General features: G+C 37.1%; 5 protein-coding genes across 8 annotated transcripts; 1 reads left to right on the forward strand and 4 right to left on the reverse strand.

Annotated features, from left to right (window-relative positions):
• Positions 1-5,188: 5,188 nt before the first annotated feature.
• LOC110705685 (aspartic proteinase CDR1-like) lies at positions 5,189-6,692 on the reverse strand (the record flags this gene model as incomplete). Its single annotated transcript, XM_021883589.1, has 1 exon — positions 5,189-6,692. A coding segment is annotated over one exon (1,320 nt), but the record flags the coding sequence as incomplete, so codon positions are not given.
• Positions 6,693-6,954: 262 nt separating this feature from the next.
• Positions 6,955-7,521, reverse strand: LOC110705686 (photosystem II 5 kDa protein, chloroplastic-like). Its single transcript, XM_021883590.1, has one exon. It carries the CDS (start codon positions 7,412-7,414, stop codon positions 7,103-7,105), a length of 312 nt encoding a protein of 103 aa, XP_021739282.1. The 5' UTR covers positions 7,415-7,521; the 3' UTR covers positions 6,955-7,102.
• A 383-nt stretch (positions 7,522-7,904) lies between these two features.
• LOC110705687 (tRNA-dihydrouridine(20/20a) synthase-like) lies at positions 7,905-12,887 on the reverse strand. 3 transcript variants are annotated; one of them, XM_021883593.1, is made up of 13 exons: positions 12,704-12,887; positions 12,046-12,190; positions 11,817-11,943; positions 11,305-11,432; positions 11,101-11,170; positions 10,883-10,985; positions 10,440-10,557; positions 10,198-10,279; positions 9,359-9,420; positions 9,157-9,229; positions 8,963-9,046; positions 8,515-8,595; positions 7,905-8,323 (listed from the first exon to the last, which is right to left on the reverse strand). In XM_021883593.1, the coding sequence occupies exons 2-13, from the start codon at positions 12,078-12,080 to the stop codon at positions 8,159-8,161; spliced, it is 1,128 nt and encodes a 375-aa protein (XP_021739285.1). In that variant the 5' UTR covers positions 12,081-12,190; positions 12,704-12,887; the 3' UTR covers positions 7,905-8,158. The 3 variants fall into 3 exon arrangements, with proteins under 3 accessions (XP_021739285.1, XP_021739284.1, XP_021739283.1); XM_021883592.1 differs by having other exon boundaries at positions 12,046-12,232; XM_021883591.1 differs by having other exon boundaries at positions 12,046-12,251.
• An 835-nt stretch (positions 12,888-13,722) lies between these two features.
• LOC110705690 (protein TAB2 homolog, chloroplastic-like) lies at positions 13,723-16,439 on the forward strand. The gene is made up of 5 exons (XM_021883596.1): positions 13,723-14,356; positions 14,524-14,593; positions 15,037-15,208; positions 15,321-15,464; positions 16,012-16,439. Exons 1-5 carry the CDS (start codon positions 13,842-13,844, stop codon positions 16,269-16,271), a joined length of 1,161 nt encoding a protein of 386 aa, XP_021739288.1. The 5' UTR covers positions 13,723-13,841; the 3' UTR covers positions 16,272-16,439.
• Positions 16,440-16,617: 178 nt separating this feature from the next.
• Positions 16,618-23,975, reverse strand: LOC110705689. 2 transcript variants are annotated; one of them, XM_021883594.1, is made up of 13 exons: positions 23,835-23,975; positions 23,325-23,646; positions 22,013-22,190; positions 21,888-21,937; positions 20,900-20,992; positions 20,732-20,820; positions 20,212-20,290; positions 19,724-19,806; positions 19,538-19,616; positions 18,713-19,436; positions 18,196-18,276; positions 17,527-18,121; positions 16,618-17,267 (listed from the first exon to the last, which is right to left on the reverse strand). In XM_021883594.1, exons 1-13 carry the CDS (start codon positions 23,864-23,866, stop codon positions 17,126-17,128), a joined length of 2,547 nt encoding a protein of 848 aa, XP_021739286.1. In that variant the 5' UTR covers positions 23,867-23,975; the 3' UTR covers positions 16,618-17,125. The 2 variants fall into 2 exon arrangements, with proteins under 2 accessions (XP_021739286.1, XP_021739287.1); XM_021883595.1 differs by having other exon boundaries at positions 23,827-23,903.
• Between the last annotated feature and the right edge of the window lie 974 nt (positions 23,976-24,949).

Here is a 24,949-nt window from a genome sequence, read left to right on the forward strand (position 1 = left end):
TTTTTTTTTTTCCGGTCCAGGGTAAACCGCTACTTGAAGTAGCGGTTTCTTTGCAATAAACCGCCACTTCAAGTAGCGGTTTCTTAGTTTAAAACCGCTACTTGAAGTAGCGGTTTGTTTACAAAAAACCGCTATTTTATGTAGCGGTTTATTTTGGAAAACCGCTACTTCAAGTAGCGGTTTACTTTGAAAAACCGCTACTTGAAGTAGCGGTTTACCCTGGACTGGTTTTTTTTTCAAACTTGCATAATCACTCAAAAAAAAACCTGCAAGTTGTGTACCTGTAAAACATGAGATATATAGCATATTTTCAACACAACCACCATAAATAACAAGTTTATGAAGATCTAAGGAAGTCGAAATTGCAAAGTCGAATATTTTTCAATTGATTAAATATAACAAAATCCAATTCTAAGCATTTACAAAAAAATTAGTTTAGTTCCAAAATATACACTTAGCTCGGGCGTTGCTTCTTCCCATGAGGTGACGATGAAGATGATGCAGCTGTCTCCTCTGGAATGTCATCCAGGCCAACTCCAACCCCAGACGTAGTGTTGCTACGCCGTCGGTTTCTCTGATACTGGCGATGCACTAGTGGAGGAGATGTCATGATAGTATGCTGAGAAGGAGTCGGTGGACGGAAGGCACGTGCTGAATGGCCTCCACGATGAGTTGGTGGTCTGATCGGCATAGTGTGCACAGTAGAAGATGAAGACGTGGACGGTCGAGGCTGCTGAATAAGGTGTGGCTGCCCCACCCTAGACAAGGTTTGGCCACAAAATGATGTAAAACCCTGCATCGTCTGTATGGCAAATGGTATAGCCGTCTCTGGTGGCAAGTGGGAGATGGTCTCAGTAGCTCCCGATAGCTGGACGTGCAAATCAGCAAATGCATGTACCTACATTTAAGTGTAGTTTTAATGTTAGTAAAATGAAATCAAAAACGTAAGAACTAGATTGAAATGAAGTGAAGTTCATACAAGCAGGAGGTCAGAGGTAGCTGGCTGGTAATGACTCGGGGGGCGCTCCTGCGAAGGTGGAGTAATGACCAGTCTCGTGATGTACTCTGTCATGGCCGGGGAAGAAGTCCCAGTGAACGGGTATCCCTGGACGACTAATGCCTCTCGTCGACTCCACTCCTGTACATGGTCCGAATGCCGAATCTCCCAATTACGCTGTCCCCTTCGATCCTTCCTGTGTAAAGCAACGTCCGTGTCTACATCCTGTGGGATCGGCTGGTCTAACCCGAACTGACGAAGGACTCGGTCTGGGAGGTGGATCTAACCCGAACTGACGAAGGACTCCCAATAACGCATAACCACCTTCAACTCCACACCTCTAGGATCAACACTCAATTCTTCATATAGCTTGTTCAGAACTTGTGAATATGTCATCGCAGAATGTACAAACACAAATTTTTGATTCCCACCCCTATACGTTATATCGCTATCTTTGTGGACAATTTCTCCACCCAAATAGCAATATAGAGGGTAGTTCGGAACCTCCATGTTTCATTCTAGAAAAGACCATTATTAATCAAAGATATTAGATTGCAAAAATTCATTAACAGTGTGGCAATGTCCTAACATCAAGCAAGCAAACTACACAATTATAGCAACCTAAACTGAGCTATGAAGGTCTTAATACCTCTTGAAGCTCAACATGGGCATAAGTCATGACTACATGTACTTTGAGCTCATATACTTTGTGTATAGAAGCTCTATTTTCACTTTCAAAATCAGCAATTATAGCAACCTAAACTGAGTAATGTGATCGAAACCATTAATAATTCTACAAGGGTTATATGTAAGGTAAGTAAATCAACAACAACAACCAAAACCAACCACAAACATACATACAATTCTGAAACTAAATAACAACAACAATAAACAAGAACACTAACAACAACAACACAACCAAAACCGAAACTCAATAACAACAACAATAAACAAGAACACTAACAACAACAACACAACCAAAACCAACAACAACAACACATACATACAATTCTGAAACTCAATAACAACAACAAACTCAATAACAACAACAAACCCAATAACTGAATACAAAAAATAATTAGGGCACTTACCACAAACAAGAAGATCAGCACGTTTCTTCTGAAATTAGCGAAGCCGACCACTAAAGTCGAACCCTCGGCGTCAACAGCAGCGGCCTTCGTTGCTGAGGAATGCTCCGGCGGCGTCGGTGGATTCCTTGGCTGCGCCGGCTTCCGTTGAAGGAGGTGTGATTTTGGTGGAAGGCGTGGATGGGATTTTGGTGAGAAGACGAAAATGAAAGAGGAAAGTGAAATCAGGAAATTATACCTGCTAGAAAACCGCTACTTGAAGTAGCGGTTTATTAAACAAAAACCGCTACTTGAAGTAGCGGTTTATTAAAAAGAAACCGCTACCTGAAGTAGCGGTTTATTAGTAAAAACCGCTACTTCAGGTAGCGGTTTTGCTGTAGACCGGATTTAAAATTTCTTCCCCCTGAACCGGTGACGTGGACGGTAGTTTGGGAATTCTTAAAACTTTGGCTGCAATTTGGGAATTGCGGTTCTTCTTGACTTTAATTTGGGAAAGAGCTCCATATCTTGTACGGTGTTGTTTGGTTCAATTGGTTCAATTTAAAGGGATTTTATTAAACTTGTTTGGTTTTTTTTTTCTTTTTTTTTTATTAAAATTAAACTTGTTTGGTTGTTAATAGAGGTGCTTATTGGACAGGGTAGCCCAATGATAATAGGGTCAGGCCAAGCTTATAGGACTTTTAATGGACATGGCTATTAATGGACAAGGCCCTTATTGGGTAGGGTCATTATAAGGCCAACATGTTTTTCCAATTTAGTTGATAAAGAAAATACATAATGTAAAAATAATTATATAGATTAATTTGTATTCATATGTATTTAATAATGGCTTTGTCCAATATTTATTTTAATTGATATTTTGTAGGCCCGCCCATTATCGACCCGCGACCCGCCTTGGCCCGACCCTATATTGACCCTATAAAATCTGACCCTCTTTGACCTTGACCCGCAACCGACCCTGACCCGACCCGCTCAATAACCAGATCTAGTTGTTAATAAGGAAAATTGATATTTCTATGAATTTTGGTGTACCAAAGAGGGTTAGGGAATGTTTGTTATTCCATTTTATGTTCTTTGTTTGTGATGTTTTTGTTTATGGTTGTTCTTTTCTCTTAGGGGCTTACAGCTTGCCCCTCTCCTTCACCAAAAAAAAAAAAAAGGGTTCGGGAATTTTTTTTCTTTTGAGGAAAGTTAAAACTCCCATAAATTCTCATTTCGGTCATTTTTGTTTTGTGTATCAACTAAACAACTACTCATCTTATCAATTTCCATGAATTTTTAATTCCTTAATTTTATTTTATTTTTTATTTATTTTTTAATATGTCAACCAAATAAGGCCGTAACTTCAAATTAATTGACACGTATGTCTCTTTTATTTTTGAGTATGTATGTAGAATACGAGTATATAGTAAATTGTATATTGAATTTTTTTTATTCACTAGAAATTTACTAGAGTTCGTTTTGCATTCGACCATAGTATTTGACTTGCTCTTAATTCTCATTTCGAAAAAAGGAAGAAGAAAAGAAAACCCTACTTTGATTTGAGCAATACCCAGTCAATTCCCTAGATAGGGGTATATGCGTCTTTCATGTACTAGTTGAGGAGTACATGTGTAATTTCCTCACCAAACAGTAAAAGCAAAAAGCAAACAGTAATTGGACAGCTCACTAAAAGTACTGAATAAATGACCCTGCTTTTTCAATATATTTACAAAAATGTCATCAGATTAACAAAAATTCGTTTATCTGGAACATTAACTTGTATTTTCCCTTTTGATTTTACTTCAACAATGTAAATCGTTGTTTTAATTTAGGGATTTGTTAAACATCGCCCACAAATTACTACATAAAGCCCACAAAATTAATATGATTTGACAGTTTTGCCCCTTTGTCAATTTTCTCTGAAAACGAAAATTTCACTCACCGAAAAATGTGGAGTTGTACGGGGACGCTGGGGGAGGCCGGAGATCCGGGGGACGACGAATGTCATCGGAAAAGACGGCTGGCGTTCGGAGGAGCCGCCACCACCGTGGCACCGGCGCCTAGCCGGGACGCCGCCACCATGGCGGTGGCGCCTAGCCAGGACGCCTGTACCATGGTTGAGGCTTCCAGGCCAGGCGCCATGACCATGGTACTGGCGTCCCGGCTAGGCGCCACCACCATGGTGGCGGCGTCCCGGCCAGGCGCCGGTTCCAAGGTGGTGGTCCGGCCAATTTTTTTTTTATTTTTTTTTTTACATTTGACTTGCTTAAAATTCATAATAAAAATTTTTCTCAGTTACCAACAAAAAAAAAATATTAAAAAAAAAAAGAAATTTTTTTTCTCAATTTCCAACAAAAAAAAAACACAATATTACACAAAAAAGAATAAAAAAATTATCAATTTCCAACAAAAAAAAATATGATATTACACAAAAATAGAAAAAAAAATCTCAAATTCCAACAAAAAAAAATATTATACAAAAAAACAAAAAAAAAATTTAAAAAAAATAACAAAACAACCACGATTGGTGGTGGGGCGCCTGGCCAAGACGGCCGATGGCTGGTGGTGGCGCCAGGTCCGGCAGCCACGTCCACCGGCCTGGCGTCTAGGCAGGACGCCCAGCCACAGTGACTGGCGGACCTGGCGCCACCACCACCTTGTCGCCACGAGCCAACCCTCCCTCCTCCACAGCCGCCGCCAACTCTTTGCCTTGCCGCCTCGACATCCCCGTACTTTGATTTTTTTTGAGGTTGTGTTTTTTTTTTAAGGTCAAGGGCAATATTGTAACTTCAATATAAGTTTGCGGGCTTTATGTGGAGATATGCGGGCGATGTTTAGCAATCCACTTAATTTAAGTAGGCAAATACTATCTCCTAGATATGTCAATTGATCAATTTGAAGTTTTGAACACAAATTGACTAATACTCGTTGAACCTCAACTCGAGTTCACTTGACTCAACTTAAGTCATAGAAGTGTGCTTGTGTTCCATTGTTATTATGACTAGTCTTTTATATCCAACAAGAAAAAAAGAAAACAAGATTGTACCTTAGCAAATCAATGAACTAATTGAAACAAACCATTAGAGTCAACAAGTAATAACTGAAATGAACTGTCCTACAAACTTGTGATTAACATTTCACATTTGCCATCTCATTACTTATGATTGCTAAACATAAACTTTGCTTAAGAAAATTCAAGATTTAGATAATTAACTTACCTAATCTTATTGATTAAACATCTAGGAATTAAGTGGAAAACATCATATAAAGTTCCACAATAACCAAAACCAACCAAGACTAAAGACTTATAATTCAAGGTGATGAGAGCAATTAGCTGCTTTAAAAGAGACTTTGCCCTCTTCAAGATCATACCCTACAAGAAAATCCATCTGAGCCAAATTCCCAAATATGGCCACTTCACTTGCTGGTAACATTGCTAGACACACCATATCTTCCTGCACTTTAACAAAAGTATGTGACGGTTTGAGTTCGAGTTCAGCCCCAGCAAAACGCACCTTAACTACCGGAACATCCATATCCTCTTCACTCTTGTAACACAATGACATTACTCCTTCCGGATCTTCAACAGATTCGGCTTTAATGTTTTTCCTCAACTCGGCCTCTATATCCTGATAGAATTCCTCAGGCAACAGTGTTAATGTTGTTCCTGAATCAATTATAATATTACCTTCCTCAGTATACTTACTATTTTTTGTCATGGAAGAGACTGATGTTTTATACTCAAAATTAACATCTCCAACTGATATGCCTTCTAAAGTCAGATAATAGAATGTGGATGGATCTTTTGTTACTAGAGGTGTCGAAACCACCCCAGGACCAGAGACTAAGGCCTCTGGTCCGAAGCTGATCTTACCAACTAAGTCAGTTTTAAAGAAGGGTACTAAACAATATGAGAACTTCCCACCAATGGTAGGCTTAATTTGGGACACCAGAGATAGTGTACCTCCCCCAAGCCCAATTATGCCGGACCCTAGCTCGTTGAAGGTGCCTCCATTCTCATGCCCACACCCAACTAACACTTCTGGAAACGAGGGTGTGTGAGACCCGAAGGTGACAGTCTCAGAGGCAAGGACTCCGTTTGTGTAGGACTTATCCCCATAGGAGTAGTAATAAGAGCAATCACCATTAGAATTACACGTTCTAGTCGCCAAGTCTGTGTAACAACGAGGGGATCCACATGGTATTGGCTTAAAAGAGGATGATTTTTTGGGGTCAAAGATTGGTAATCTCTGCTTGTAACATTGAACACAAGGCTTGCATTGGGTCCAAGTGAGGTCACTCCCGGTATCAGCTATCCCAAGCATGGTAACCGGGGGACTACCTATTGATATGTTCATTAAGTATTCCCCCTTGGCAGGAATCACCGGGGACTGGACCATTGCACGCGAGGCCAACACCTCAAAGTGACTGGCCCTGGTGGTGGAGCGGCGAATGGCATCATTTAGCCGCTCCCAATGAGTCTTGGTGGAGTTATGGAGAGGAGATAGGATGGAGTCTCTGTGAATGAGGTCTACAGTGAAACCTAGTGCTACTGCTAGTATGGAAGAAAGACAGATAAACAAGAATGAACAATGCAAAATTACAGAAGAAAATGCTGCCATGATAAATGTATTAAGGAATTAGAGTATAAAAACGAATTCGAGTGCAAATAGACGATGGTAAAACGAGAGATATATAAGGAGAGAAAACACAGGCAAAGGTAAAGCGAAAAGACATGCATTGATTGATGTTAACAACAGCAATAAACAAAGAATACAAAGAGATTGGAATTTGAATGAAAAGGCAGGATTTAAACAGGAAGATCAAGCAAAAGAGCAGTTAAACTGAATTAAGGCAGCATAACAGAAGGTAATAAGACTAATAAAGTAATGTAATACTGACAAGATGTTAATCATATTATATAAGCAGAGTTCTCAATTAAACATCAGGCAGTAAAGAAATTACATTAATAATGATAATCATCCACATGAAAATTGAAATACAGAATAGTAATAAAAAAAACTGCAGAATATTTTTAGTTATTACAGATCTTAGCAGTTGGGTTGGCGACACAAACAGGACCATAAGCTTTCTTAGCTTCAGGGGAACCACGTTTTGGTTCATCAGCCATCGCAACACCGGCAACAGAAGCAATGGCAGCAGCTGCAGCAGCGAATATTATGTCTCTCCTTCCATTGTTGCTGCCCTCTTGGTTGGTCTCACAGCTGACCTTCACAGTGTTGGGTTTAACACTGTTGGTGATGACAAGCCTCCGGTGGGAAGCAGCTGCAGGGGAGATAGCGGCAGCGCCACCGAGGAAAGATGCTGACATGCTGATTGAAGCCATGAATGTTCTGTTTCTGGTGTCTGAAAATGAAGTGTGTGTTTCAGTGTGAGTGTGTGTGTTGAACAGAGGAAGAGGATAGCTTAGCTTAATTTCAACCTGAAACTTTTGGTGACAATTTAGCATCTTATCCCTGTATTATACTTGACCAACAACTGCCTGCCACCTGTCAATGTTGATTTTGTCCTAGCTGGCAATTTGGCATTGGTGCTTGGCATATCACAAGCAATTTAGCTAAAAAAATCTATGGCGTAGAAATGCCACGTCAAATAAACTCCGGTTCTTCTTAAGATAGATACAGTATATCATCTAAAAGATCTAACGTGCCCGATCATAGTAGATAAAAATTACCGTAGAGATAATAGCCGTGGCATATAATTTACCAAGGCCTGAAAGTTGTTTAGTGATCCAAAACCTCGGCCAACAGCCATTATACATAGCAAAACAAGGCCGTCAGATGACTCGACCCGTCAACAATCAAATTCACATTGAGTCACAAAATTCATAGTGTAAATTAACAAGAAAGATAATAAAAGAAAAAATAGAGTGAAGAAGGTGATTGCATTTGCATTACCATTTTCTTCATATCCAAATTACACTGTTAAAATTCTTTGTTTGGTGCAAAAAATAGAGTACATTCTATCACTAGGGTCTAAGGACATAGATCATATTCCAAAGAATGATGAATATACTGTGTATACTAATTTAATGGTAGCTATCATCTATAAGAACTCAACCTACGACAAACTAAGCATATTGTAGCTCCAGTTCACTTGATTCATATGGGGGAGGCATGAGATCATCCACATTTGCAAATATATCTCCACGGCTGGGTGGCACCCTAGCAGCAGGTGAATCAAGGACGTAGTCTGGAATAATGGGCAATGTCTCCTCAAGGAGCTGTTTAACTGTCTGCAAAATTCAATAATGAGTGAGCATATCGCAGATGTAGCAAAATGGTTGTCGAAAAATGTACACTTATTGTGATGATGGAGAAAGCCATAATAGCTCTATATCTCCCAGACCATAGAGAGAGAAACATTTCCCAAAAAGATTTTTCAGTAAGCAACAGATAAGCAAATGAATTTCAATGACATGCGTACCGTGCAATGGAAAAATGCAGCATCCACATTGCGCTTCCAGACAGCATTTCTAGGCTCGGAATGAAAAAGGTTCAACAAAGGCTGTTTCACACAAATAAACAGGAGAAAACAGTTCAGGGGATGAAGGACAATATTATATTTATAAATAAAAATGGAGACGAAGTGCAGATATCTAAAAGGAATTGAAGCAAAGCTCCTATTTATGCCTCAAAGGCAATCAGTCTGATAAGGAAAATAAAAAAAAATGCTATGATTTTTGCAGTTTGATTAATTACGAAAAAACTGTACAAGAGTCCAGCAGCTATAAGGGTTTCATTGAAAAATAAAAATCAGTAGCATTCTACACTTGTTTAATCCTTGAACAATAGACACATCTCAATTAAGAGAAGTTCAAATAGGATTGAGCCAAAGGCAAATAAATAAAATAAATACTCCAATAATTTTTTACCTTGACCAAATCCCGAACATTTGGTCTGTTATTGCCATGTTTGCCAAGCGCGGAATCTGCATATTCTTGATACTCCTTCAAAACCTACAACAAAAGTGATCAGCAAAATAAATGACCAAGATATCAAAGACATAGTCAATCACAACGATGCAGACTCCATCTGTAAGGCTAACCAGTAACCACTAACTGCTAACCTGACGACGTGTAAGATCGGATGGAGGATCACCATAGACTTCAGTGTCAACGTCTCTCAACAATTGCCATGTACTGCAATATTGACATAGTTTTATAGTTTTTCAGAAAAACAGCCAATAGCAAATACATGTAAAAACCGTAGCAAATACAGGAAAAACTCCAAACCTAGCATCAAAATGTTTCAACACAAGATATACTCACTTATTATAGGCAGCACGCCCAACCATTACACCATGAGCTCCTTTTTTCAGTGCTCCGTTCACCTTTGAACCAGATAAAAAGACATAAGGAGGAAAAAAAAAATTAGATTCCCGATATAACAATCACCAACAAAAGAGAGACACGAAATCATTAAGACTGCACATCAGACAAAAGAAGATAAAATCACAAACATAAACACAAAAATTGCACCTATACTGTTTAGCTCACAAGACACATTTGGTATAGTCAGTTGCTTATAGCTAAAAAGCTGTACAAGTAAATGCTCACAGCCCATTTATTGAAATGCAACATTAAAGGCATAATCTCTATTTTTATGGCTTTCACAAGTGCATGGTAGAGTATACAACAGGGCCTTGTCATCAACTAAGAAATAACATGTACTAAACCCCACAGAAGTTGACCTATACATTGCTTCCATGGATAAACTAAAGCAAACTAATTTACTGAAGAAAAATTAAAGCATGTTGGACCATTCTTCACATAAACCAAGGGTGAATAACTACGAGTGATATATCATGAAAAGATGGCAACCTTCATAGCTAGAATAGATTGTGAAGGTAGCTCACAGATAGTGTGAACCGGTGCATAGGTGTCAATACAGGACAACAAATGGGGATGACCCATCAGGCAATGCAATAAAAAGGCATTGTTGATATGGAAGTACTTAACTCCTCCCTCCCTCCTCCTCCCCCCCCCCCCCCCAACCAAAAAAAAAAAAAAAAAAGAAGAAAAAAAACACCTACCACGGCTAGACAGTGAAAGATCAGAATTAGCATAATGATCAGAAGACTACTAAAGGGGCTAGACAAAAGTTTTACCTCTTCAATTGAATTTATGCCTCCATTTATTGTAAACTTCAAGTCAGGAAAGTCACGTACTAGAGCATAGTAGAATTCATATCTGTGTAACAAACATTGAATTACCCCATCAGTCATCAGTTCAAGTGCACAGCACTATCAAATACAGCTCTAATTCAAAGAGGTCTCATTTGACCATTAACTTCAACCTAAATTAGTCTAGCTTCTAGCCGAGAGGCAGCATTTGAAATACTATTACTTACCTGAGTGGTGGAATTGATCGATTTTCAGCTGGGCTAATGCCATTGAGAAGTGCTTTCCGCGAATGTATGATAAAGTGCTTGGTAGGAGATGTCGAAGATACTTTATAAATGAAATCGCCTGAATAACAGGAAAAGTAGCAATTTGAAAAATTAATCAGAGGACATCACAATAAAGTTTCACCAAATATTTATCAGACACCAGATGAAAGCCGACAAAATCTTCAAAATGACAACAAGAAAGCCATATAGTAAAGATATAGTCCTTTTTCCAAATGCCACATAGAGTTACTATAAACAAAACCAGTCCACAGAAACCATAAGGAAGAGAGGAGAGGAGGGCAGAGAGAATGAGAGACCTAAGAAGTTGGACTACAATTCTACAAACAGAAAGCTCAAATTTTGATTATTTGGAAGACAAATGATGCTTAAAGCAAATCACTCACACAGCTCATTATAAGAATCTTGATCATCAACACCAATGCGGCATTTGACAGTCACAGGAACATCTGTATTGGCAGCAATAACTGACATGGCCTCACCGACAAACTTTCCTTGCAAAGGCCAAAGAGTAATAACATTAGGGATTCTTCTTACTAACAAAAAATTGACAAAAAGTAATCTTCTTTTGCAGTTCAGTAAGTCAGTAAAGATAGTTTCTAACCTTAGGATCAAGCATCAGGCGCACGCCAAAACATCCATGTCCAACAACCCTAGGGCTAGGGCATCCACAACTGATAAAAAGAAAAAAAGGTCACATAATTTAGGTAAGACAAAGATCAACAGATACCAGTCAAATAAAAGAAGATAATGAAACTAATCAAATAACATCAATAAATAAAATAGAACAAAGATATTGAGCACCAACTTTAAGTTAATTTCATCATAGCCATAAGCGTTAGCAAGTTGGGTTGCTTTTGCAATATTCTCCAAGTTATTCCCACCAATTTGAAGAGCTATAGGATGTTGCTCTGGAGTAAATTCCAAAAACCTGTCCTGGACATTTCAAAAATAAATTATATTTGACCCAATCAATGCCCCAAAAAAGAGAAAATATGCCTCATAAAATTGTTCCATAGCCAAAATAATTTAGATTTTAGCGCTCAGTATTTACTTGTAAAGAAACATACTCCCACACCTATATGTAAGTACGAAATATGGAAACCAGTAAACAAAAAATGACACATTGCTAGAAAAAAACATCATTTCATATTTAAATACTATAGAAGCACAAAGCATATACCATAGCACATAATTTCATTTTAAATGGAAGACCTCCTTCCAATCCTAACCGATCAAAATAGATACACAGAAGACTAGGCTACAGTTTCTAATAAAATCCAAGTTTAAGGCACTGAACAGCAGAGGATCTTCACTAACCAGATTGCCCTTCTGATAAACTATTGTTTCTGCAGCAAGCATCTCCGTGTAAAGCCAAGCATTTTTTGATATGATTCGTGCTAGCACCCTATAGTGATTGTCTGTCCACTCCATCATTGGTGCGACACTGGGAATCAAATCAGTAACATTAGAAATTCATGTCAAAATGGAATTTAATTTGGTGAAGTTAATCAAATTACCCGAACCCTAAAGGAAGACGAAAACACACCTGAAAAGGGGAGGAGGGTAGCGTGCCACAACCATTGATGATCCTTTATGTAATGTGTGGCCTTGGCCACAACAGTATAATCTCTTTGATGATGTTGAATTTCCAAGTACTAAATTCGATGAAAACCGGGGCCGAGTTTGAGTGACTAAACAAAGTACAGGAGCACACGAAGTTACGACACTATACCCTGCAGACCTCATCATGCCCTAATCAGATCACAGCCTCCATGAATATTATGTAGGAGTTCACTCACATAACAAATATTATTAGCTACAACAAGAATATGAATTTTTATAAAGGATTGAACAAAGTAAATTAACATTTTAACATACAAATTACAAAATACATAATTTGTGAGCTCAAAATTAAATTATTAGATCCTTGAATCTAAATCTTAGGATACCCACAGAAAAAACTTCAGGAAATAAAAATCAAAACTTTGAATTATCATGAACCCATTTATCACAATTAGTTCGAATACTAGAAACATAATCACTTAAAATTAATAGAACAAACAAATGATATCTTAGTTTCCAATAATTTTGAACAGAATGACCCACAAATTCTACAAATTATATGAATTGAACAGAATTATGAACTACTACAATAGAAAATTATAGCAAGATAAAGGGAATTAAAAAAGGAATTAGGGTTTTACTTGAAACTGAAGCAACGACCAAATTAAAGGCGTTTGAAATTGCAGAAATACAACGACCAAACTGAAGCTACTCTACAATTTTGCGGGTTAAATTTCTTGGTTTTCGTAAACTGAACAGAAATACAGAATGTAAATTGATTTTGTGGTTCTGCTTCTGCTCTACTTTGGGCTTCGTTTATCTATTCTAATCTGGGTCAAAGCCCATACATGATTTCATATTTTCATGTCCAAATTTTGGTTTTTTATGTTTTTATTAGCATTTTAAATTTGTGGATTTTTATTTTAATTTTTTTAATGATGGTGACTATAGGTGAGTAATAAATTATTGAAATATTTTTATAGTTCCAAATTACGGAGTACATACAAGTTTTAAAAATAAAAGTCGCATAAAAGTTAATTTTACAAGCGGATGACATTACAGAATTGTCGATATTTTCCAATGTAAGCTCAATAACAATAGTGACAGTATTTTCACTATCAACTACTCATATTGTTTGGAAATTGTGGCGAAGATAGTTTGGGTCTTTGGGATGTGAAATTCTTACATCGAAGATATTTGCATTGTTTATTGGCTTTCATAAAGGGTGTTATCAAACAAATCGGTGTAATCTTTCAAGGATCATCTTTGGAGCTAATGGTGCATTTACTTCACTTAATTTACACTTAAAAAAATTTACCTAAACTTATCTTATGTTAGACAAATATTGATAGTCATTCTTTATAAGGAACTAAGCTCTTATTTTAAAATGACTTATCTAATCTAAATTGTCTGAATTTATTAACCAGATTTCTTCTAAAACATGTCAAACTCTATTAAGTCGTCACGAGTGATCTTGCCACTCACTCAAGTAAAAGAGATGTCAATTCAGGTACACGGGTCAAGTCATTTCAAAGTTGAGTCATTAAGTTATTGCTTTCATACGAGTCAAAATTAAATCGGATTGTTTTTAGAATCGAGTCGGTTTTTGACACCTCTAATTTAATTTGTTATTTTTGTGAGGTCCCTGGTCCTGGCCCCTGATTGGCACCCAAAAAAACCCGGGTATGCTCATCATATTCTGTGGCAGAGAACCAACCATAACATTCATCTTCTTCTTCTATACCGCGCCTTATCAGTAAGCTCAAACCAAAAATTTCAATGGCTACTCTGAGCTTCAATCCTACCAACTTCAGAGACCAAACTACTTTAATTCCTTACAAACCCATCTCCAATTTCACTTCTTTTTCACAACCCACAAAAATTTCATGTACTTCAACTTCTCATAACATTTCAAACTCTCCCACCCTCAAAACCTCATCAAACTGCAAACGACGCCGTTTTCTGGTCAACTCAGTATCTGAAAGCTCAATCGAAGAAGCTGAAACAATTGAAGATGTTATTGATGATGACCCGACAGCAGAAATGAGTTTTCTTGACCCGGGAACTGAACCCGAAAACATCATTGAATGGGAATTGGATTTTTGCTCAAGACCCATTCTTGATATTAGGGGTAAAAAGATATGGGAACTTGTTGTTTGTGATAATTCTTTATCTTTACAATACACAAAGTATTTCCCCAATAATGTTATTAATAGCATTACTTTGAAGAATGCCATTGTTGCCATTTGTGATGAATTGGGTGTCCCTCTTCCTGAGAAAATTCGGTTTTTCAGGTCAATTTTTTTTCTGAATTTCTTCAAGTTTGTTTGTTGATTTTAGTATTAAAAAATAAAAAAAATGGGGTTTGAAGTTTGAGTTTTATGGGGTGTGTTTCTTTAATTTGTGCTGTGAAATGATTTACTGATTTTGGGTTGTATGTTGATTGATCATTATTATGTAGGTCTCAGTTGCAGACCATTATAACCAAGGCATGCAAAGAGCTTGGAATTAAACCTATTCCAAGTAAAAGGGTAAACTGTTGTACTAGTATGATTGATTTAATTTATTTCTTTACACTTCTATGTTGCGATAAGTAGCTTCTAAACCGTGCAAAACACAAATGGAACAACTAATTTGGGACCGGAGGTAGTATTGAATATTGATTTTAGTTTATTCATGAAATGAGATTATGGATGGAGAACATGTCAAATGAAAAGGGAAATCTTGGCATGGAGGTTAAAATTCCTTTTCTGTGAATTGAATGAGAAGCATTTAGGATCATCTTTGAGTTTTCCTTGAAAGGAATTAGTGATCAATGATTGGTATTTTCTGATTTTGACTCCATGGGAGCAATATGCTGTCTATTGGCAATATACTTTGGAAGATTCCTGCTGTAATTGTTCCAAGATTTTTATCTGTCTAGTCTTTGGTTCACTAAGTTCATAGTTGATGTTAATATTCGCCGTTATTGCAGTGTTTGTCGTTGCTTCTTTGGTTGGAAGAACGGTATGAGACCATTTATACTCGCCATCCAGGCTTTCAGAAAGGAGCAAAGCCTCTTATGGTGCTAGATAACCCTTTTCCTATGGAACTTCCTGAGAATCTGTTCGGAGATAGATGGGCTTTTGTCCAGTTGCCTTATTCAGGTAATCAATCCTAGAAGAGGGCATTGTGTAATACTTTGTATCAGATTGTGAAATTTATATAATTGCATTTGGTGATGGATAGTCGACTAATTATCCAAGTTTACTGTCTCAGCGGTGCGGGAGGAGGTGGAAACCTTGGAGAAGAAATTTGCATTTGGTGCTAGTTTAGATTTGGATTTGCTTGGTATTGATATTGATGATGACACACTAATTCCTGGTTTGGCTGTTGCGTCTTCACGTGCCAAACCTTTGGCAGGTATGAATCATCTTAAACCCTTTGCTTAACTTCGTATTCAGGTCTAGTCATATTGTCATATTGCTACAAAATTAGCTCAAGAAACTGCTACTTAATAGAGTTAGACACTCTTCCCCTTGAATGCACTAAACGAGGATACCGATGCATTAAGCAGCTTATTATAGGAACACTTATATCATGCATTAAGAAGTTTCCCTACCTTGCTCTATTGAACTGTACACTTAGAGTCCATGCATGTAGGCATGTAGCAGTAACATCACTAACATGTATGAGTAGGGCTGCTGGCTTTAAATCTGAGAAAATGTAAACTTACCTGTTTATTTATCATCCCTTAACCCTAAACCCTTAATCCTTGTCGCTTCAGTAATATTTCTCTTAGAATGGTTATGAGCTGTACTAAATTATAATGTATAACTTAGTGTCACCATGTTATAATCTTGCTGCCTTTCAAAGATAGCTTCAAAACCTTGAGCCCAAGACCTGTCATCAACCTACCCAATTCTCCACTGTATACTCCAAACTAATCTTATTTTTGTTCTAAATGCAGCATGGATGAATGGATTGGAAGTCTGCTCCATTGAAGCTGATACTGCCCGGGCTTGCTTGCTCTTGTCTGTGGGAATTTCAACCCGATATATTTATGCTACGTATAAGAAAACACCTGAGACAACACAAGAAACTGAGGCATGGGAAGCAACAAAGAAGGCCTGTGGAGGCTTGCATTTCCTTGCTATCCAAGAGGACCTTGACTCAGATGATTGTGTTGGGTTTTGGCTCCTCTTAGATTTGCCACCACCCCCTGTTTAATTCATGTACATTAACCTTTGGGCAATCTTTGAGCAAGCAATAGGCAAATACCCATTCATTTTCTTGAACAAGAGCCTTCTTGTATCTTCTATTTGTTAAGTATAGGCGACTTCCTAAGATATAAAGACTTAACACAGCTTTATGAGAAAGACGGTTTTTTTTGTAGGATTTAGACTGAATTTCATGAGATTTTGCTACTACGTATTAAAAAAAACACGGTATTACATTATTACTAATAACATACTTTGTATAAACATTAGCAGCATCAACATTTCAACAATATTTGTGAGCATAGCAAGCATGATTTCATTAAACATGTCAAGAACTCAAGATAATGCAACAAGGCTACAAAATATCCATGATACAGACTCCTTTCACCTTTTGCTAAGCAGCTGAAAAAATAAATGAACTATTATTAAAGGGTACAAATGAAGCTAACAACTTGTCAGCATAGCTACGATAGAGAAGGCTGTGTATTCCTAATCATTTACAACAACGCTTAGAAAACTAAAACACAAGAAAATAGCGATCTACACTAGTATTCAGATCAGACTTGTGTCAAAATGCATCCTATTAAAGTATTAAGGTTACATGAGGAAGCAAGTAAAAACCTTTTCCCCACTGAGAGAAGCTGCACATTTGAGGGTAGAGAAAAATTATCATCTGAACCCTGGTGAGGCCCAGAGATCAAATTCACACTTAAGTGCAAACAGTCGATGTACTATGACCCCAACTGAACCAATGGTGCAGATATCCTATGGGCCTTCACCCACCTGCTAGCAAAACTGTAAGAACATTTGGAGAACTCTGAACTGCAAAGACAATAGCTTTGCTTTAATCTATATACTTGATCATCAAGATTTCAGTCTTTTTTGTTTCTGTGTTACAAATCTGATGCCTTGCTTTCCAAGTTCCACAGTCTTCGCCCTTCCATCATCAAGATCAACAGACAACATTGCTGTCCCCTCAATAACGTCACTGACAACTCCTTTATGCCTGATAAGGTAGAATTTATAACCAATTATAAACAGAAACAGTAAACCAAGTATATCATGCATTCAGAAATAGAGAATTGACCAGTAAAGTATTAAAGTTTCGATGAACTGAAAATAATAAAGTAACAAAGTACGACAGAAAAACAATGTATCTAGCAACCAAGACCACACAATTTAAGCATGATCATGAAATAATTATCAAAGAATCAAGGACCAAAATCTAAACAAATTCTTTCTGCCTAGTATGAAGGAAGACTCACCAGGAATTATCAGATGGCTGATGAACTTCTACTCTCTTTCCTATAGCATCTTTACCCAACTTCTTCAAAATCCAGTTAGCATCCATAATTTCATTCATTAAATTGTCATCTTGTGATTCTGTCACATCTTCCTGTTCATGATGTTTAGGCTTTTCCACCACGGGTGATGGCCTCTTTCTCTTAGACCTTTGACCCTTCACAGATCCTCTCTCTTCCTCGCTATGTGGAACCCAGGAACTAGGATAAGGAGTCTTGAATTTGAGTCTAAGCAAAGGCCTGGAGTCCTTAAGTGAAGCATCTACAGCAGGTGGTGCCGGCTGGTTACTTTTATTGCCATCACCAGACATATCATGCCTGCTATCTGGATGCTTTCTCAAAGAAATCTTCTCACCTTTGGATACATTGTTCTGTAGCCCTTCACTGTCAGCATGGCTTTTTTTTGACGGCGTGATATGTGTGCTCTCTAGACCAAACGATCCATTCCCTCTGTGAGATTGAGGACCATAAGCTTCAGATTTGCCTTTACCAAGCTTTATTATGTTACGATCCCTTAGTTTCACTCCTCTTATATCATGAGAACCATCAACTTTGTAACCTGCAAATTCCCATGAGTCAACAAAAAAGTTCATATTCATTACAGATTAAGAACAGCAGTAGCCAAATGCATACCATCATCAGAGTTTGATGTGCCATCTAATCTTTCTGTTAGATTATCACCTGTCCTATGCTGACTCACTGCTTCATTCCCTCCTGAATCCAACAAAGAAAAACAGAGCTATAAGACCAAAAACAACTAAATAAAACTGAAATTATGAATAGAAATCAATTAAATTTTATTAAATACATTTTTTTAAAAAAAAAAAAACACATAACCAAATTTTAAGTTGAATCACATGCCAAAACAATGGATGGAACACAATAAAATTTCATAAGGCTACTTATACACAACAGTCAAAATCCTACCAAAAAAACATGAACACAGCTTATACACAATTTGGAACAAACACGAGACACCGAAATTCAAATCATATCATAAATCTCCATCTCTTAATAGATACAGTAATAGAATAGATAACGATAAATGATTCTTTCTTCTAAAGACAAAAATGCATCAGCAGAAAACAGGTAACCAATGTCGAGCAACAGCTAGCATACAGCTGTATGCACTATGCAATACAAGACTTACCACTTAATGTCACCAAATCTTGCTCCCTCTGGTAGCTTGATGAATCTGACCTCGGAGAATTAGTTATGGTTTTATTTCGTCCTCCTAAATGTATAACCAGCTTAGTTCCTTTAATGGTCTTTGGTTTGTTGCCAAATTGCCCCACATCCTCACTAACAGCAGTGTCATTAGGCTTCTTGCTCTTAATCTGTAAAACTGTTGCTCTTCTGTCTGCATTGCTCCCTGCAACCTCATCCATAGATTTGTGCTTCAAAACCCCCTGTTCCTTATTAGAAAGATTTCTGTCATTTGGACTGAAACTTCCAGAAACTGGAGAAGAAAAAAAATCTGGTCCATGTGGCTGTGACGTCTCTTTATTGTTCCCCAATCTAGATCCAAATAACTGAGTCTCACTGTATTCTTCAGGCTTGACCTCCGTTTTACCATCCAAAGACGTCTGGTATCCCTTTTTCTTCACATATTTTTTGCTGTATGGTTTCTTGCCAGATTCCTTGATCTTCTTAGGGGAGAAATCAGCCAAACTTTTTAAAGAGAATCTAGCGCGCCCATGTTCACCCTTCCCACCACCCAGATCATAATCTTCATCATCAGAAAACGGCGAAATAGAAAATATTTCTTCCTGAGTCGGCAAACCAGCAGCTGCCCTTAAACTTGCTATTAGATCACGATCTGCCTCGTCTCTTCTCCTCCACAACTCTTGCACAGCATCTTCAAGACCCCTCACCTGCAAATAATGAGAGGAAGAGAGGGAAAGGAGAGTTAACTCACAAGAAATTATAGTGGTAGAAGTAGTAATAGTAATAGGAAAACCTTCTCTAAGCATACCTGGTAGCACTCGCCACGACATGTAGGGCATGTGTATGGAAGATTTCCATCTATTTGAAACTGCAAATATCTCTCATCACTGTGTGTATAATAGCATCACAATTCAGATATCATTAAAAGTTGAAGCATCAAACTTAATTTCACTATAAAATGATGACAAAAAAAAATTATAAATAAATAAATAACCTGATTCCATCACATTCAATGTGCACCCAGCGCTGGCAAATATCACAGCAAACCATAGGTGTTGCCTCTGAATCTCTGTAGACCTACATAAATTTAAGGTTGAATTAGTCAAATATCACTGATGCATGTAAGTCAATACAGCGAATAAAGTTGACAAGGCCTCACTATGGTCAAAGACCAAGCAGAAGCAGTGAAAATTGGGTGTCTCTGTGTGTATGTGTTTGCGCGCGAGCGGACCCTTGGTTGAGGAGGGGGTTTACAGCAAAGAAGGGAAGCATTAAATCCACATGATTAAAAAACTTCATTTCAACTGATGGGGAAGGAATGTTCTAAATGAAAGTCAAACACTAACAGCATAAAACTACTTAAGTTTCTGTGGGGCATTAGATGCTGATATGACTGAAACAGCCAACATCGAATTTCAAGATGAATCCAAGGCATAGCACGACACATTCATATAATCTTAAATAAAACAGAATTATATATACCTTCAGGCAAGCAGGACAATAATTGCCTTTTGTAAACAATCTCCCACAAGCATCACAGCAAGTATACCCTAGAAACCACCTGCAGTGTCCAAAAAAGGTCAAAAGAAAAAATGACAAATAAAAAAAGTAGAGACATGATACAAAAGCTTAAACAATAGTAAGTGCAACATATAACAATCAAATTACTGCTAGTCAACATATGCATTACAGCATTCCAAACACAGACCACTATTGCCCATGTGGATCTTACCATCTACAATGGAGAATAAGCATACACAAACCTTTCCTAGAACTATATGAACAAGACATAAAAAGGATGCTAGATGCATGAGTGTATTTTAATACCAGAAATTTTCTTTAGAAACTACAACCAAAATTCCAAATGCTTATTCCATACACAAAGTGAGTAAATTATACAATTATACATGTCAATCATCAAAAGCTGTAACTAGCATATTTATAGCATAATGCAGCGAGGCAATACCAATCTAATATGAGAGCCAAGAACTTCAACACATACCTTACACTCAGACCATTTCCTGGAACATTTGACCCGCAGCTGTGGCATTTTGTATGCTTGGGGCAAAGGTAAGGTCCAGAACTAACATTCTGCACCAGCAAAATATATTAAGATCTAACAATGTGCACAGTGTAACAAATAAAAGAAGAAAAAGAAAACAAAAACAACCTTGTGCGGAGGCTGCATACAATAACAATGGAAGGCACCATCACACCTCTTGCAAAATTTAAACTTGTTTGGCTCTCCAGTTCTACGACAAACCTGGAAGGGAAATGAAACAGGAAAAAGATACCCATTGTCAAACAAACAAGCAAACCAAACACTGAAGTACCAATTTGCACCAACACTATATAAACTAATTATCAGCAGACAAAAGTTTTAGTATTCCTGAAAGAGAAGCTAAAGAATAAAAGATGGCTTCAATGAAAAATATATAGGGCCCAGGGAGTGTATTGATATTCAGGAACCATTAGGAGATTGGATATGCCAAAATCAAATCCTCCACATGCTGAATACGAAACTGACCTTTCAATAAAAATAAATAAATAAATAAGTTCAATGATATGCAAAGCACTAATCACAATTTAAAAAATAACATATTAAATGATATCTCAAAGAACTATGTTATCATCAAAAAATATATATATATAGCCTAACGCTTCACATAAAGCAAGAAACATAAGAACGCATAAGAAATAGCTATGAATGACTGGCACCATTGTTTCAGCAAAATATAAAATTTTCAGAAATTTTAATTACTATTGCAGCTGCTTTTGCTGAACAGGCCCCCATTATTGAAAAGAGAAGAGGCCATGTAACTGGGTTCATGAATCTAGAAAAATTCGTATAATTACACTTGAAATTCCTTGAAGTGGGTTTAAATATTATAATCTTTTATTTATAGGTCAAATCGTTATAACGGACCGTGAATCTAGATGGTATATTTTAAGGAAAGTAAAGCTTCTTATGATACACACGTAGCACTAAAGTGACTAATTTTTAACATAATTTTGTTTAAAGAGTGAAACCATATAGTGAATCTAAATTCAAAAAGTTACAGCCAGCAAGTGCAACTCACAAAAAAGAGAACTGACCACAAGTTATATCCTACGATATAAACCATGGACTTAAGCAAGATATTGCAGCACATAATTACCTCACATGTACGGCATGAGGGACATGTCCATGAACTCCAGTGAAACAGATCTGCAGAGGGAAACATAACTCAGAAGGGGAATGTAAGATTTTAGCCAGACCAAGAACCCTAGAAACTGAACAAACCTCTATGTTGAGACCAAGTTTTCAAGCAACTCCTGTGATATTTTTTCCCACAATTACTGCATGGATGCATCTTCTTAGCTCTTTCACTCCCTTCATTTTCACCAGAGAAGCACAGTCGACACATCACATTCACATTAGAAGAACCCTGCTCCTCTACACCAGAATCTTTGGTGACATCCTGAGAATAGCAGAAGAAAAAACAAGCTAAGCTATTTGCAATATAGAAGCAAGAAAGTAAAAGGAGCATAGTCCCCAGAGTCTCAAATAATATGACCCATCTAAGAAAGCACATGATTGCCAATCCCAAGGTTGGGACAAGATTCAAGGTTTATAATACTAGGTTCATCTGACGACATATACTACCTGTTTCCCACTCTAACAAATGGACATTTTGATATCCTATCCACCAACTTTAAGCTGTTGGAACAGGTATGGAAAATGCCTGGGAAACTTTAAAGATGTTCTTGCATCAATCAACATTAAATTAGTGAAAGGAACACCATATGATTTAAGATTCAAAACTAGCAACAAACTGACCCGAGTAAAAACATAGTCATTCCTCACCCAGACAAAGAGTGGGAAGTATTGTAAAAATAGGCCAAAACTTAAATTCTTCACTTGTCATTCATCAATTGCAAAATAAGTCCACATTTCAAAAGAATAACATAAATTACCAAATAATTCTCATTGATACCAAAAACTCAAATCACTTATTCATTATCATCAATTCATCACCTTGAAAACTTAAAATTATCCTGCTCTCCTCCTATCCAATTTAAATCGTTGCTTTAAATAAAAAAAAGTCATAGCCGTTAAAAACTTAAAATTATCCTGCTCTCCTCCTATCCATACCCCACTCCCACCAACCCGAGCTCTTGCATGCTGCAATGACAGAACCTACAGTATGATCACTTACAAAGCAAACACATACTCCCAAAACAAAAGCAATCCCGCAATTCAAACTCCTTCTTCCAAAACCAAAGTCACATTCTTTTCCAAATTAGGGATAGAATCAGACAACCAATAACACCCTCCAACCAATGTCATCATCCCACAAAACTAATTTCCATGATTCCACATTCCATGCTACTCACAATATCAATCCATCATTAATTGTCAATTTACAACACAAATACAATTACAATTTACAATCTTTAGCACAACACCAAATAGCAAAACACCTCTTAAATCAATCAAACAGATCCAAACAAGTCAATGCACAACCACAAACCCCAATTAAGTCCAAAACCCACAAAAATCCCCAATTCCAAAAACAAAGAAATCGGCAAAAACAAGAAAAACAAACCCTCACCACCAAAGCACCGGATTCAAAGCGGCGAGCAAAATCCTCAGCAGCCAAAGAAGCAACAGCAGCCTTCTTCTGCAACGCAACCCTTTTAGTCTGAGCAGACAACAACTCCTCAGCATCATCCCCATTAACAAGAGCAGAAACAGGCGGCGGAGGAGGCGGCGGAACAACCTTGGGAACCGGAACTTGAACCGTAGCACCTTCCTTAACCCTAATAATCCATGGATCCTTGAGAAAATCGTTCAACCTCGAAATCCCACCCTCGAAATCAGAAATTCCAGAATTAATCTGCGGAAACCCTAACTCGCAGAAACAAATTCGCTTGCTAAAAGAGGAGAATGAATGAAAGAAAGAAGAAGAAGAAGAAGAAGAAGAAGAAGAAGAAGAAGAAGAAGAAGAGGTTAGTAAGCAAGAATTTTAGATTCTTCGAAAAAAAAAAAGAGAGGGAATTAATAAAATTAAAATTAAAAGAAAAGAAAAGAAAAGAGGAGAGTGTAATACTAACTAGTTTACCATGTAATTGGGCAGGCGACGTGAAATGCCATATTATGATGAGTGATGAGAGAGAGAGATGAACCCAATTCTTTTTGATTTTTGATGGGGGTGGCGCTACCTCACTTCTCTTCTCCTTTTTTTTTTTTTTTTTTTTCTTATGAAAAAAAATACAGTACAGGTTTTTTGTTTTCTCTTTAAATCAAGCTTCTTCCTTCTCTATTTTACCCCTCCCCCCCCCCCCCAACACCTTGTTTTGACAATTCTACCCTTATTTCTACATGTTAACTTCTTACTCTTGTTAGAGTACATTTATAACTTAACGTGTCCTTCTAATCGGTGTTCAACTCTATTCTAAGTGTTTTCTATTTACCTGTATAGTTGTATTGTTGTTACTTCTGGTAGAGGAAGTTTTTTACTGACTTAGAACACTGATGGTTTAGCATGTCATTCTTACTGGTGTTCGGTTTATTTTAGTTATTATGGTTGATTATATATAGACATAGGTGTTGCTGGCTGAATTTAAGGTGGGATCTTATATGAAGGAATTTTAGGGTAATTTTGCATGGTATTGATGAGGTTGTTGATAGGTGAGTTAGAAGGCGGGATTGTATAAGGTAATTTAATGGTAATTTTGTATTGTATTGAGGTTGTTGGAAGTTGAGTTAAAAAGGTCGGATCTAAGGTAAAGCCATTTTTTAGATAATTTATTATGAAAGTAGCGCCAGTTTAATTTATTAGAGATTACATTTATTTTTAAAAGGAGAGCATTTAATGACTAATATTTGTGTTAGGATGATTTACTCTCATCAAATCTTTCTCTTTAAGTAGAACATAATAATAGATTCAATCATTAAATTCGTGATAAGTTTACTATGTCAAGGGATTTGTCCACCTAAATTAACGTTAATTGTCTTGTAATGTCGCGACTCAGGTGCTAAAAACCAAGGCAAAAGTACCAATATAAAGTATTAACAACTCATTTAATCTTGAATTTTGTGTTTTATATAGGAAAAATTGACATTTGCTACCAGCGAAAACACCTCGTGTCACATTTGCTACCTGTTTAAAAAAATATTTTAAATTACTACCACACAAATTCCCTAACTGTATATATTTCTACCACTTAACGGAAT

The sequence above is a fragment of the Chenopodium quinoa genome, unplaced genomic scaffold (genome assembly GCF_001683475.1).
Source record: "Chenopodium quinoa cultivar QQ74 unplaced genomic scaffold, ASM168347v1, whole genome shotgun sequence".
Taxonomy (NCBI): Eukaryota; Viridiplantae; Streptophyta; class Magnoliopsida; order Caryophyllales; family Amaranthaceae; genus Chenopodium; species Chenopodium quinoa.